This window comes from Manis javanica, chromosome 4 (assembly GCF_040802235.1).
Source record: "Manis javanica isolate MJ-LG chromosome 4, MJ_LKY, whole genome shotgun sequence".
NCBI lineage: Eukaryota > Metazoa > Chordata > Mammalia > Pholidota > Manidae > Manis > Manis javanica.
The window spans coordinates 164,856,074-164,870,503 of record NC_133159.1 but is presented as its reverse complement, the minus strand read 5'-3'; the positions used below and the strand labels follow the sequence as shown (position 1 = coordinate 164,870,503).

The 14,430-nt window shown below is 35.9% G+C and overlaps 1 protein-coding gene and 1 pseudogene across 13 annotated transcripts in view; one reads left to right on the top strand and one right to left on the bottom strand.

Annotated features, from left to right (window-relative positions):
* LOC140849262 (serine/threonine-protein kinase TAO1-like) overlaps nt 1-13,955 on the top strand; it is a 242,042-nt gene extending 228,087 nt beyond the window's left edge. For 7 of the 13 annotated variants that reach the window (XM_073236258.1, XM_073236252.1, XM_073236253.1 and 4 more), the window contains 5 exons: nt 2,159-2,272; nt 2,353-2,524; nt 4,319-4,414; nt 10,291-10,432; nt 13,422-13,955. In XM_073236258.1, the coding sequence (XP_073092359.1) occupies nt 2,159-2,232 (74 nt within the window). In that variant the 3' untranslated portion in view covers nt 2,233-2,272; nt 2,353-2,524; nt 4,319-4,414; nt 10,291-10,432; nt 13,422-13,955. Of the gene's footprint in view, nt 1-1,184; nt 2,525-4,318; nt 4,415-5,636; nt 5,947-10,290; nt 10,433-13,421 lie in introns of those variants that run through there. The other 6 variants (XM_073236262.1, XM_073236261.1, XM_073236263.1 and 3 more) reach the window with 5 other exon arrangements.
* Nucleotides 5,715-7,786, bottom strand: LOC140849273 (protein angel homolog 2 pseudogene; annotated as a pseudogene).
* Nucleotides 13,956-14,430: the final 475 nt, after the last annotated feature.

The following is a 14,430-nucleotide window of genomic DNA, read 5'->3' as shown; positions in this document are numbered from 1 at the left end:
AAAAGCTCACTCATCACAGATTCCATTCACCATAAATTAGGTATGTTTATAAACTAGAGGCTGGCATTATGCAATTTAGTCCACTAAAATACTTATAGAACCAGTGACTTTATGACCAGAGATAATGAATTCATAGGAATGAATATCCAGGGTTAATCACTGTCAAACATTTTCAACATAAAGTGATTTTTCTTTCTTATGATGGAATTTTTTCTACATTCAGATTTTATTAGTGCCCTAACCCTGAACAGTTTTGAGTAGGTAATGACTTTGAGAATGGAAAACTAAACTTGTAAAATAGAGTAACAAAGGTTTCTTGAAACTGGCTATTTTTTTCTTTCTGGATGTCAACATTTTTGAAAATCAAAATTTTGCTAAGTGACTTAAGTACACGTAGACATTTGGAATCATCAGAACCAGTATTAGTTGCACATTTGCATTGCTGTGGCATAATGAAGAATTTATAAAGGTGACATTTACTTAGGTTGCAGAGTAAATATTTTAAAATCACTGAATAACATATTATTAAATGCGCATACATATTTGTTCAAATTAATGAAAGAATAGAAAGAGAAATACAAAATAACATTCCATTACTGTTGGAAAGATCTTACAAGGATTCTCAACCCAGGAGCACTATATTATTTTTAATATATATTTATTTTTATATATTATTAATATACTATATCATTGTAACATTGCTTTACATATTTATATATATATAATATAGAATTCATAATGACTATGTAATTCTGCATGCTCAATCTGTTCTAGTCTATTGTCATCCATAGTCTTTCAATCACTTACCCTTATTTCATGATTCTATTGTGTAACTTTTCATTGGATATCATTTTTTTGCTAATTAAGCAGGGCATATCAAATACCTACCTACAGACACACTATTACAGATTTTGTCTCAGAAAAAAAAAGTATTCTTTTAATCATTACATTTGTAACATGTCTTCAATTTTAGGAAATTAGAAAATACTACACATAATTCTAAAATTCATTAATGATGTTTTTGCTTTTTGTCATTCTAGACCTTTTTCTGTGGACATGTGTTCACAAAGCATGTGTGTCCAGTTTACAAGAGCAAACTGGAGATAAGAATTAAGGAGTTTATGATTCCTCATTTAAATTATTCAAATGTGCTCTTATAGAATTGATTTCTATTTACCTTTTAGTACAAAGTTTATCGAGGGCATTGTGCTGCAGTTATTAGAAGAAGATGATGCTGTGGTGGGAGTTCAGTACAAAGGTAAAGAAACTGGAGACGTCAGGGTGCGATATATCAAATGATAGCTCTTCCTAAGAGGTTCTTTTCCTTCTTATTCTTCTACTCCTTTAAAAAAGTAGGCTCAGCAATTTCTCATTTCTCAGATGGATTGAGTTCCCTCCAAGCCCTCTGCAATAAGATGGATTTTAGATCGCAACACATTGCTATACAAATAACTTCATAAGCAAACCCCACTATATTAACAGTATTAAAACCGGACATGAGAAATATACCCTAGCAGAGAAGCAGAGGGGAACTGGAAGGTGGAAAAGGAAGGATTCACTATAAAAGAAAGTATTAGGATAAAATACGCAATTATTTAAAGGAGAAAGGTACAAGTAAGAGATTCTCTGGGGAAATACTAGAATTAAATAGTTTCCAGTACAGTTTACCCTTGAACAAAATGGGCTTTAACTGCCCAATATGTTTTTGTATCATTTGTATTGTATATTTAATTTTGTACATAGTCCATATATACAAAATTCTCTTAGCCCTAGCCACTGATTGAAAGCACTGTATGAGGCTTGAAAATTCTAGAATAAAAATATCTGGCTTGTACTTGAAATTTGTAATGATATTCAGTTTTTCAAGGTCTATGCTTGCTTAGTAGTTGTTTATTAAAGTGTAGCTTAATCCCAGATGGTTTGAATGGTAGAGCTTTGAAGGATGGTGATCCTTAGGGATTCAGATGACGCACCTCTGAAGATTGGTCATGCATTAACTTAAGCCCATAAAATAGTTTCTTCAAAGCATTATCTTCAAATAGCCTCTATAATGTTGTCTGATTATATATTTAAATTTCTTCATGCACATTTTGAAGGAACAGTCCTTTTCCTCTGTATTTCTAACCACTTAGCTGAATATGCTTTATGTTTGCTGTAGGAACTGCACGCTCCATTGACTGTTGTTGCAGATGGACTTTTTTCCAAGTTCAGGAAAAGCCTGACCTCCAATAAAGTTTCTGTTTTATCTCATTTTGTTGGCTTTCTTATGAAGGTACTGTACGAATGTAATTATAGAAAAATAAAGGCAACTTGAAATTTGAAAATTGTTAAAATATTTTATTTCTTCCCTAGAATGCACCACAATTTAAGGCACATCATGCTGAACTTATTTTAGCTAACCCAAGCCCAGTTCTCATCTACCAGATTTCATCTAATGAAACTCGAGTACTTGTTGACATTCGAGGAGAAATGCCAAGGAATTTAAGAGAATACATGGTCGAAAAAATTTACCCACAATTACCTGGTAAGAAAAGATTTCATTTCCCATTGTAATCTACAGCCTGAAAGCAAATTTCACAAAAGGTTCTCCATCTCCAGTTTTCACTAAAGCTGTGTCTAAATTGGGCCAGAGGTAAGGATGGCGCATGAAAAAATGCATCTAGTCAGTCAGGTACTCTGAGCTGAACCATTTAGCACATAAAATTGCAAAGTTAAAAAAAAGTTTCAATCTATTCATATTAACAAAGCATAGTTTTTAGAATACTAATATTGGCATATATGGTACTTTTTAAGGTAGTCTGAAGAGCAACCTAAAGTCTTATGTTTAATTATTTTTGTGCTTAGCTTTTGTAGAAACGCTAGCTACCACTTATTGAATGTGTACTATTTAAGAAAACACAATTTCATTTAATCTACCAACCACCCTCCGAGGTAGGCATTATCATTACCCCCATTTTACACATAAGGGAACTAAGATTTGGAGAGATTACTTGGCTTCTCCAAGAACAAACTATTAGGAAGTGGCACAGCCAAGTTTGAAACCAGGTCTGCCTGGCTAATACATCCTTGCCCTCAGAACATGAAAGCTATAAGGAGTCTTTAAGATGATTTTTAGTTTTGAGTTGAATACAGAAAGGCTTCATGAGATTGCAGACACAAAAATTATATTCTGATTTTTTTTTTGAGAATGGGAAGATGCAGGTAAGAAAAGAATGTAAAAAATTATTAAGAATATTGGAAAAATTGAAGGGAAGTCCTGCTTGCTAATTATATGATTATAGTAATATAGTAATAGGAAACAATCCTTGGTATAAGTGAATTTTTTTTAAATGTTCTTTTTTCAAGTTTTTTTTAACTAAGCAAAAGCACTCTTTTATAACAGAGTATTAACAGAAATGAAGGTATAGATGGATCAATTTAGATTTTTAATAATGACATTTTCAACATTTCAATACATTTTCACTCAGTTAAGACATTTTTGAAGATTTCAGATGGAAAAATGAGTTAGGCATATTTAGGAAAAGGATAGTCAGTATCATGATATTCTTAGCATTTTTTTTCTTTTACTATAGATTGTTTTTTCCAATTCAGAGGTTAGTTGGAGCAGACTGCCCTAAGATCATGGAAGGAAAAACCATTTACAGGTTTATGTTAATATTAGATTATTGAAATTCTACTCCTTAAGGAATAGAATAATTTCAGTACTAGGCATTCTGTTCCTGTATTCCCAGATTACAATGAGAACTATATGAAAAGAAAGTTCATTTTCTATACAAGTAGAAGCACAAAACTTTAAAACTGGGAAGTATCTCAGAGATGAGCTAATCCAATCCATTCATTTTATAGATGAAGAAATTGAAGCTCAGGTAGAGCTCTCTACATCTTATCCTTTTTCTACTGTACATACTCTCCTGCTGTTTCTGAATTGGTGGTATATTTAATCTGAATATGGTGGTGACCATAAATTGTTAAATATGACACCTATCAGTTAACATTCGGAGGAGGGGCAGGTGGTTTTTCTCCTTGTCCCATTTCATCTAAATTTGCTTCACTCTTTCTCTAGTTTTTTGTTCATTCAACTGGATATATATTGATTTACATTAATTTTCTCTTAGATTCCTTTTTTTTCAGCATGAATAACTAGGTACATAGTGAACAATTTATTATTGAAATAATTAGTTTTTGATTTGTCACCAAGGATATATGTGACAACCATAACAGACATATAGCAGGTATTTGTTTATACTTGATAAGAAAATGTGATAATTTGATATTGAAATGTTAAGCCATTTATATGGTGGGGTGGGATTTCTTGCAGATCACCTGAAAGAACCATTCCTAGAAGCCACTCAGGATTCTCATTTGAGAGCTATGCCAGCAAGCTTCCTTCCTTCTTCACCAGTAAACAAACGAGGTATTCTTTTATTGGACTGATTTTATAAAGGATATTCCAAATACTCAATTTCAGTATTCCAAATGCCATATGTGATTATGCTGCTGGGAATAACTTGTGGGACAGAGAATTGGTTACTGTGGATTAATATGTTACTAATAATCAAGATTAATTTTATATCTTTATTATTTAATATTGAGTGTATACAAGTCACTGTGCTAGCTATTGAGGCTACAACAGTTACATATAGTCTAGAGAACGCAGTTTTCTAGTGAAGGTAATTTCAGAACACCGTTGATAAATGCTGTAATGATAGAAGCCTGCTCTCAGAACCACTGATTCACCGTGAAGGGAGCTGCAAGGCAGGGAGGGGAGCCTGTGACCTGGGAAGGGTGGTGAGGGAAGATACTGCTCAGGGAGTGAAGCTGGAGTTGGGGCCTGAGGGACGAGTGGGAGTTCATGAGTTGCACAGTGAGATGAGGGACTTCTGAGTACGTGGGATAGTATCCACAAAGGCCAGGAGGACTGAGGAATGGTGGCACTTTCAGTGAACTCAGGTTGCCCATGGCTGGGGCAAAGGATAGGTGTCAGAGTAGAAGAAAGGTAAGATACTTACTGAAAGTTTAGTTTAATACTATAGACGATGGAAAGTCATTGAAAAGGTTTTTCTAGAAGCCATTTAAAAGTTTTATACCTCAGTAAAATTACTTTAGTGAGATATAATTCACAAATTATATAGTTTACCCATTTAAAGTGTACAGTTCATTAGTTTCCAGTATATTCACAGGTATTTACAACCATTACCACAGTCAATTTTAGAACATTTTTATCACCCCAAGAAGAAGTCCTGTACCCATGAGCAGCCTTCCTCATTTCCTTCTAACCCCCAGCCCTAGTCAACCACTAATCTGCTTTTTATCTCTATAGATTTGCCTATTCTGGACATTTTCTATAAATGAAATCATAATATATGGTCCTTTGTAAGTGGCTTTTTTGAGGTTCATCCATGTTGTAACATGTGTTAGTCCTTCATTTGCTTTCTTTTTTTTTTAAAGAAGTTGCATTATATTTAAAAATCACTGTCAGTTTACTGGGATTTAATAAAAAATACAACTCTTTTACAATAAAGAGCATTTAGATCTCACACTTGTCCTGAAAATATTTTTTCATTATTAAAAAGAAAATTATGTAAACGTTTTTCTTCTGGTATTTGTTTCAAACATTTAACAATGTTTTCTTACAGCACAAAAATAAGCAACATGCAAACTCTTAAGAACTTAAGGTTCTTTGAAAGAGAATACAGTATGTAATCACAGAAGAGTCAGAGCTCAAGTCTGAACTTAGCCAACAAAGGCAGATGACCTGAAGAGTTATTTTCATTAGGAAGTCCATTAACAGTCCATAAGTCCTGTTCTGTAAGAGGTGACAGTCTAGCTAGAAGTTTCAAACTACCAACCAAAGCAACTTCAGCTCCTGGCTGCCCAGCAACATCTTCCTTTCAGCAGAATAGAAAATATAATCCACAGTTATGGCACTTCGGAAATGACAGGAAGTCACTTCTGGAATTCCAGTATCAGGAAAATAATGGGAATAAACAGACGACAAGCTGAAATGGTGCTGTAAATTTGAAGATAATTTTTCAGTTGTCACCAAGACCTCTGCTTTGTCCAGCTGGGTTTGCATCAAATCACTGTCTGTCTTTTCTACTTTTGGTAACTGCTGTACCTCATACACACAGTTCTGTGAGATACCTAGGTTTGGGGGCCAAATTGGAATAGATAAAATTCTTTGTCCCCGTGAAGACTGTTCCTGGCCAGATACCTTTCCTATGGCAAGTCCTTCATAGTTCAATTTTCCTTCCTTTATGAAACTAGAGTGGAGAACCAGGAACAGAATTACAGTCACCACACAACAGTAGGGCAGAAGCCACCATCTTTCTGATGGGCAACACTGGAAATCTCTGCCAGCAGCACTGCCAACTGCGTCAGCTTAATATCACCTCGCCTTGGGTTATACAAGAGATGTGTGTTAGCTACACACATCACAGGAGACGCAGCACCAGGAACTTTGGGCTGCAAGAGCAACACTAATCCAACATTGTCTCTGTCCAACAGAGGAACATTAGGGCGGTAGAATTCCACTGGGTTCACTGATAAAAGAGTGAAAATTTGGAATGTTTGAAGCAAATGGCACAGCCATCAGGTTTCCTTCCCGTCCACATCTTGTATTCAGAGTGATAACCAAATGATTCCAAACTTGGCCTGATTTCTGTTCCATAATGATCTTCTTGAACTTCTTGCAAACAAAGTATATCTGCATCAAAGTGTTTAATTGCTTTCAAACTATTGGGAAACCTGAAACTCCAGTGTAATACTGGCCGCTGGCAGTGTCTATAGAGATGTGAATTGTCTTCCAGTAAATCCTGTGAAAGTATGTTATAGGACATCACGGAAAAGTCAAACTTGTTGTCACTGTCTTCTCATTTGGGGTCAACATTTTTGTCTCCTAGGATCGTCATTTTTTCTTTATTATGGTTACATATGTATTCCCAATGCCATTCTATTGCGCCTTGGTGTTTTCTTCGTTTTGACGAAGGTTCATCTCCCTCAGAGTGCATGCCGTTAGAGAGATGAATCAAAGATGTCTGGCTCAGGTTGTCAGGTCTCCAGTTCCAGTATGGAAACTGAGTTCTAGACTCAAACAGACAAGGTGGTCTCCAATTTAGTGAAAAGTGCCTACTGCTGAAGTACGGGTAAGGAGCACGAGAATAATGTCCAGGCCACCTTACACAACTAGAAATATGTCTGTTCCAGCAACACCTTTGCAGATTCTCCCACGGTGCAGTCCAGTCTCTGCCCAGACTCTTCTGGTGATGGGATAACATGGGGTATAAACAACAAACCCCGGGCGCGTGTGCAGCGCGCGGGCCCCTCGCGTCAGGCTCCCCGGGATCCACTGCGGACGGGCGGTCTCCGCGCGGACTCAGCTCCCGGAGGATGCGCGGGCCCGGGGAGGAGGCCGGGCCGGGAGGCGCAGGCTGGCTTGGAGGTCGGGTTGGCGAAGTGGCCCGGGGCTCCGAGGCCAAGCCTGGTCGAGCAGGCACGAGCCCTGCCGGCGGCCGATACGCACCCGCCAAGGCCCGGACCTCCTGCCTCCCCGGACCCAGCCCGCCCCGCCCCGGCGGAGCCCGGGCCGCCGCTCCAGCCCCCCCGGCCTTTCATTTGCTTTTATAAGCAAATAATATTCCATGTGTGGATATACTTTGTTTTGATTATCCATTCATCAGATAAACATTTGGGTTGTTTCCAATTATAGTTATGAACAATGCTGCTGTGAATATCTGTGTACAAGTTTTTGTGGACATATATTTTCATTTTTCATGGTGTATATTTAGGAGTAGAATTTTGGGGTTATATGTTGACTCTGTTTACCTCTTTGAGGAACTGCTAAACTGTTTTCCAAAGTGGCTGCCCATTTTGCATTCCTGTTAGTAATATATGAGGGTTCTGATTTCTTTACATCTTTCACAACACATGTTATCTGTCTTTTTGCTCATAACCATCTTAGTAAGTATGAAGTGATATCTCTTTGTGGTTTTGATTTGCATTTATCTGATGGGTAATGATTTTGAACATCTTTTCATGTGTTTATTGGCCACTTGTGTAAATGTCCTTTCAGACTTTGCACATTTTTTTAACTGGACAAATTTGGAAGTTTTTATCGTTGAGTTCTAAGAGTTCCTTATATATTCAAGAAATAAGTCCCTTATTAGATATATGATGTATAAAACTTTTCTCTCATTCCATGGACTGTCTTTTCACTTCTTGATGTTTTTAACTTTCATGAGGTCTAGTTTTGATTTGTTTTTCTTGCCACTCATGCTTTTGATGCTATTATCTATAAAGGCTTTGCCTAACCCAAGGTCATAAAGATTGATTCCTATGAAGACTTCCATAGTTTTAGCTATTACATTTAGGTGTTTGATCCATTTTGGATTAAGTTTTGTGTATGGTGTGAAGAAGGGGTCCAGGGTTGTCCCAGCACCACTGGTTGAAAAGACTGTTCTTTCCCCTTTGGAGTTCCTTGGCGCTCTTGTCAAAATTCAGTTGACTATAAATGTAAGTTTCTTTCAACAACATTCCATAGTTTTCAGAGTGTTTTACATTTCTTTTGTTAAATTTACTCCCAAGTATTTCACTCCTTTTGATACTACTGTAAATGAACTTGTTTTCTTAATTTCAAGATGCTTCATTGCTAGTGTATAGACATAAAATTGATTTTCACATATGTATCTTGTATCTCAAAATCTTGCAGAACTCATTTGTTCTAACAGTTCATTGAAAAGTTTAAAACATGATAGTGTCATGGTAAGATTTTTATTTTAGAGATAATTACTCTGATATGTTGTGGAGGGTCATTTGGTTGAAAGTTCATTCAGACTAAAGCTAATAGTAAGACTATTTAATTACTCTCTATCAGTGATAATGAAAGGCCTAAACTAGGATGTGGCAATAAAAATGGAAGGTAGGGAATGGATTTGGGAAATATCTAGGACGTAGAATGCATGAAACTCCATGATTAACTGGATAATATAGTAAGGGAGAGTGAAGCCTCTTAGTGGATTCCAGGTTTCAAGCTTAGATAATTTGGCCAGCTATTTGCTGCCACTGGAAAGAAAGGAAAAAGAATGTAAGTTTAGGGAAGTGTGGGGAGAAGTGGTGAGTTCACTTTTGGACATACTGGGCATGAAGTGAGCCGGTAGGCATTTGGAGGTGTCATGTGGAGGGAGCACCATTAAAAACCTGAGTGGGGAGCTTCAAAGAGAGGTCTGAATGGGAGCTGTCAATATGCTGTAGTTACTGAACTTAAACAGATTGTAATTTGCTGCATAAAAACAAGCATAATGAACTCTCAGTCATGTCAATAAACCATATGCAAAGGGGAATGAAGCCAATGCCAAAACAATATTAACAACCTGCTGTGGGAACATATCCCAGTTGGAGGGATGAGGACTGTTCCATGGAGAAGGAGGAATAAAAGCTAGTTATAATTTATGGTTTTTTAGTGAAGGTATTCAAGTAATATGTAAAAAATTGAATTAAATTTAGAAGCTACTTTTTTGTAAATTAATACATATTAACATATTCCGTAGTTATGTAGTATATTGTGACATTACAGAACAAAATTATCCATAATTTTACCACCTCAGCACTGTTATTATTGTTGTCTTAATTTCTCTCACAGACAAAATTATTAAGTGCTTTTTAAAATCTAAGTCCTAGGTCTAACCAGTCTGACAACAGACTGGGAATCTCAGTGTCAGGCAGCTCAGTCAGGAGGTGCACCTTGAGTCAAACTGGGAGCTTCCTTCTTCTGCTTTGACTCAAGGGTAAGATTTCGGATAAGATTCAGTCCAGGTTTACATTCTCCTAAATTAACTTCTGATGGGTTTGGAATAGCTGCCTATTGTTTTTTTTTTCAGTTTGAAGTATAACCTTTGAAGTGAAATGTTAGAGATCTTTTGATTTGCTTTTTTCTTTCGAAGACTTGCTTTTTATGCCTGGCTGCCTATAGGTACTTTTTTTGTCACGAAAGGCCTTATAAACAAACATTTTGACTTTGACTTCCCCTTTGATTCATGTGTGAGTTTCATAAGGGTGGGAAACATGCTCTTGTTCTCACTGTATTCCCACTGTCTGGCGCATGGTAGGTACACAGGAACTATTAACTGAGCCAACCCTTGGAAATTTTGCCTCAGCAAACTTATCATTTGTTCCTTTGTGTTTTCACACTCTAATTGTCTAGCTCTCATTCGTAACATTTGTAAATTAGTAGAGCAGCTTCTGCCTTAAGGGATGCACTCAGATGGTGCCATGACCCAGACATTCTCTTTACAGGGGTTCTTCTTTTGGGAGATGCCTACAACATGAGGCACCCTCTTACAGGGGTGAGATGACTGTTGTCTTTAAAGACATTAAGCTGTGGAGAAACACGCTAACTGGTATTCCTGACCTTTATAATGATGCTGCTGTTTTCCAGGTAAGATACTAAATTTACTCTTTGGCAAAAATGTCTCAAAACAGATTTCTTTCTGGACCTTCAGAGGAATGGGACTTTGCTGGAGGAAAGTACCTAGGAGTCTGATCCTTAGTAATGCTTCTTAGGCAGTCTGTTGAGGCTTACAGACCCTGACTTGCTACTGGTGAATCTCACAGATCTTCTCAATTTCTGTATTTGGGTGTTATATAACATTGGCTTGCATGGCTCGCTTTGCCCATAGTGATTGTGAATTTAGTTTCAGAGTCATAACTCATTGCTCTGGAAATGTGTGTGTGTGTGTGTGTGTAAATGCTGAACATAAGGCATAGGGTAAATAACAGTTTAAGGTAAACAGCAGTTTGTTCTTTTTTTCCCCTGTTACCATATAATAAGTGATCTTTTTCTTTTTTGGCCAAAAAATCATTCTATTGGACAAGAAAAATGTCTCATTCTTTTGTTGTGAATATCCTTGCTCAGGCTCTTTATGAATTATTTTCTGCTCCAGATGGTAAGTGTAGATATTTTTTAATGAACATTACTGAATTGCAAATTTTTAGCACAGGGAGGGAACTTAATTTTCAAAAGTTAGTGATTAGGTCAAATAGAAATGTTTCCTGAGTTTGCAGACTCACAAGTTCATAGTCCTTTAACTCCATCCTTGAGTAAGATTTTTAGCTTCTAATCATCATATATCCACTACTTTGTGTGGAAGGCTATTGTCTTCTCTTGGACAACCTTAATAACAATACCTCAATAATTCACTGTTATTAATTCCTCTGGTCCCAATCGGACCATACATATCCCCAAATGCATAAGGTTGTGATGGATCGATCTTTCTGGCCATGAATTGAAATATAATGCCATTGTTAATATTTCTTTCTGATACTAGTTTCAATTTCTTCTCAAAGTAGTATTTTATAAAATGAATGTGAAGCTTACATTTTATAAAATAACCATGCCCAAGAAGCAAAATGCATCCACCTTTTAGTCATTTGAATATTCTCATGCTTTTGTTTTTGTTAACATATTGTAGTGAGTTGATAATCGATCTGTGTATTAAGGAGAACATGACCTAGCAGAAGCAGTGTTAGAGATGGAGAAAAAGACAACTACAGCAGCATACAAATTAGTTAATGGTAGGCTAATGAAGCTAGACCTTTAGGTTTCCAAGAAAACATGTAACTCAAATCCCATTACTTCATATATCGACAACAAAGCTATTTCTGTGACCCAGATGAGGCCCTAGTGATCCACCCTTTGGTGATCTGATTACAAAGGATGATACTGTACAAATGCCTTCGGTAGCCTCCATAACCATCATTCTTGCTAAAAAAACAACTCATTGATTGTGATTTGCCAGTTACTCCTTCCTTGCTACTTGGAATGGAAGTTAAAACGGTTGGTTGGGGAAGTAAAAAGAATACTAAGTTTTGAGTCTTTCTAAGCTCTTCTTCCTAAGCTTTTGTAAGCTCTTGAGTGTCTTACATTATGAATTTGAATCTGCCAACAAAACAACATAAAGAAAATAATGAGAGTTAGAGGAGGGAAGAGCTTTATTGGAATAAAAGTTTGCCTAGCGCATCCTCTTTCTTTCTGTTGTAAATACAAATGTAGGCATACCTGAAAAGAACATTAATGCTTAACTATTAAAAAGGTTACTGATCGATCATGCTATGTTGTGAGGGTTTAATGAATTACTTTGAAAAGCCTAAAATACTATACCAATAAAAGGCATTATTATTATTTCAGAGATACAAGCTGGGCATTTGAGTGATTGGGAATTTGGTTTCTAGAATTGTATTTTTAAACAAAAAGTTTATAAAATATTTTGTATCATTTAATGAATTTACAATATAATCAAGGAAATAGCTTTTAAACAACTTCCAGGACCTGCATGTTTGGTATAGTAATTATTTATTAATAAAAATGTATATATATTCATAGTAAAGCTACTGTCCATAATGTTGATTATGGAATTTAAAAGAATTTTTCGGTCATTAAAATTCCAGGACTAGATTTTTTAAAAATTATCTATGAAGTTTGATATATGTTACAGCTTCATTTTTTCTGACATATCATTAGCACCCTAACACAAATGTGTGAACAGTTTGACTGGGAGTAATTAAAAAAATTTTATTTTAGATTCCCTGCATCAACTAAGAAAAGCTTGTTTTTTTTAATTTCAAACTTGGTAGAGAATGTGTTACTGGTCCCATTGGGCTGCTTTCTGTGTAAGTTGCTTTGGTGACAAGGGAAAAATTGCAAATTTTCTTAGGACTGTTCAGTTTATGAATTACTGCAAATCTTTCATATACATTCTACCATTTTTATTATCCACTAGCTCAGAGAAATGAAAAAAAGGCAGTATTTCATCTTTTGTTTTACTTCTGAGAAACAGTTTTGATTAGAAGTTGGTGGTAGGTGAAGCTAAAACCCTTCATTAAAATAGAAGCTTGTTTTGGGCCTGTGGGTTTAAATAAATGTTCTGATATATGGAACCCATGGATAAGAGAAATTTGTATTTAAATTTTAATTTGGTTGAAGTTTAGGGACTCAAGAAACTTGCTAATAGTTCTGACAAACAGATGTATGTAGAGTGATAATTATCGGCAAAGTCTAAAATTGAAATTCTGTGTTTCCTCATTCATCTATAATCTGAATGTCAGTACTGTGCCAGGCCATCTAGTACTGCGGACTGGATGTCAAGAGTAGTGAAAGAAAACAGCTCAAAACATAGAATTTATATAAACTATACTTAGAGGAGTTACTAGCTTCTCTGACGGAGGTATATTCTAAGTAGTGTCTTGTAAAAAACATTTTTTGTCTGTCCCTGCCATCAAATTCAGCAGGAAGACACAAGCTTGTAAAGTTCTCTAAAATGCAGACTGTGTATTTAGCTTTGTAGATGATACATAACTGGGATGTCTTTTTATGAGTAAACTTTAATTTCTGGGTCTTACTAATACATATATATTTTCTTCTATTACAGATTGTCTCCTAACCCTCTAGTTGTAATTGGACACTTCTTTGCCGTTGCAGTCCATGCCACATATTTTTGCTTTAAATCAGAACCTTGGATTACAAAACCCAGAGCCATTTTCAGTAGTGGTATTATATTGTACAAAGCATGTTCTGTAATATTTCCTCTAATTTACTCAGAAATGAAGTACTTGGTTTATTAAAGGGGAACAGTTTGTGGATGAGTATTTGGAACTCACCAAGTCCTGAGAGACTTTTGGAAAGGGTATATATAGCATAGTACTATACCACTTCTAAAGTGGAAACTCTTGGACTAAGATTGGAATTAATTTGTTTTTGAAGTTATTTGTATATAAACATGTAAATATATACTTTTATTTGCAAATTAAAATGAAGGGCAAAGGAAAATAACTGTTTAAAGGAAATGACTGTTACCATAAATTAGTGCTAACACCAAGGACCTGCAGTTTATCTTTTGAAATTCAGTAGTTGGGATGAGTCACTGTGGGTGGGTCACTTCAATAAAATGAAGAATGGACTCTCATGTCTTTTTGTCTTGTTCTGGACTTCTTGACATAGCTTCATGATAATGGAAAAGAAAACCAAAGTGGATTTCAAAATATACAGGGAAACCTGTTCTCTTAAATCTGACTTTGGGGGAAGTTGCCTTAATGTCTCTGGACCTTCCTTTCCTCATCTTTCTAGTGAGGCAATCTGATAAGGTTCTTTTCTGAGTTGTCTGAAAATAGCACATTCATACAGGAAAGCAGTCAAGGGCTTTACAAGTTTCACTCTGTATGTTAACAACCCAGGCTAAGGTTACTTCAAGGAACAGTGAATGAACAAATAAGCACTTGCAGTATCTGCCACCATGCCTTAAAATCAGTTTGAATTTACTGAGTTTACAGTATATTTGAAGGGATTATGGACATTCAGAAGGTATCATAAGACTTCAGAAAATTCTGTAATACCATTGAAGTAATTTGTTCCCCCTGAAAGAGTAGTAATACATAACCTGA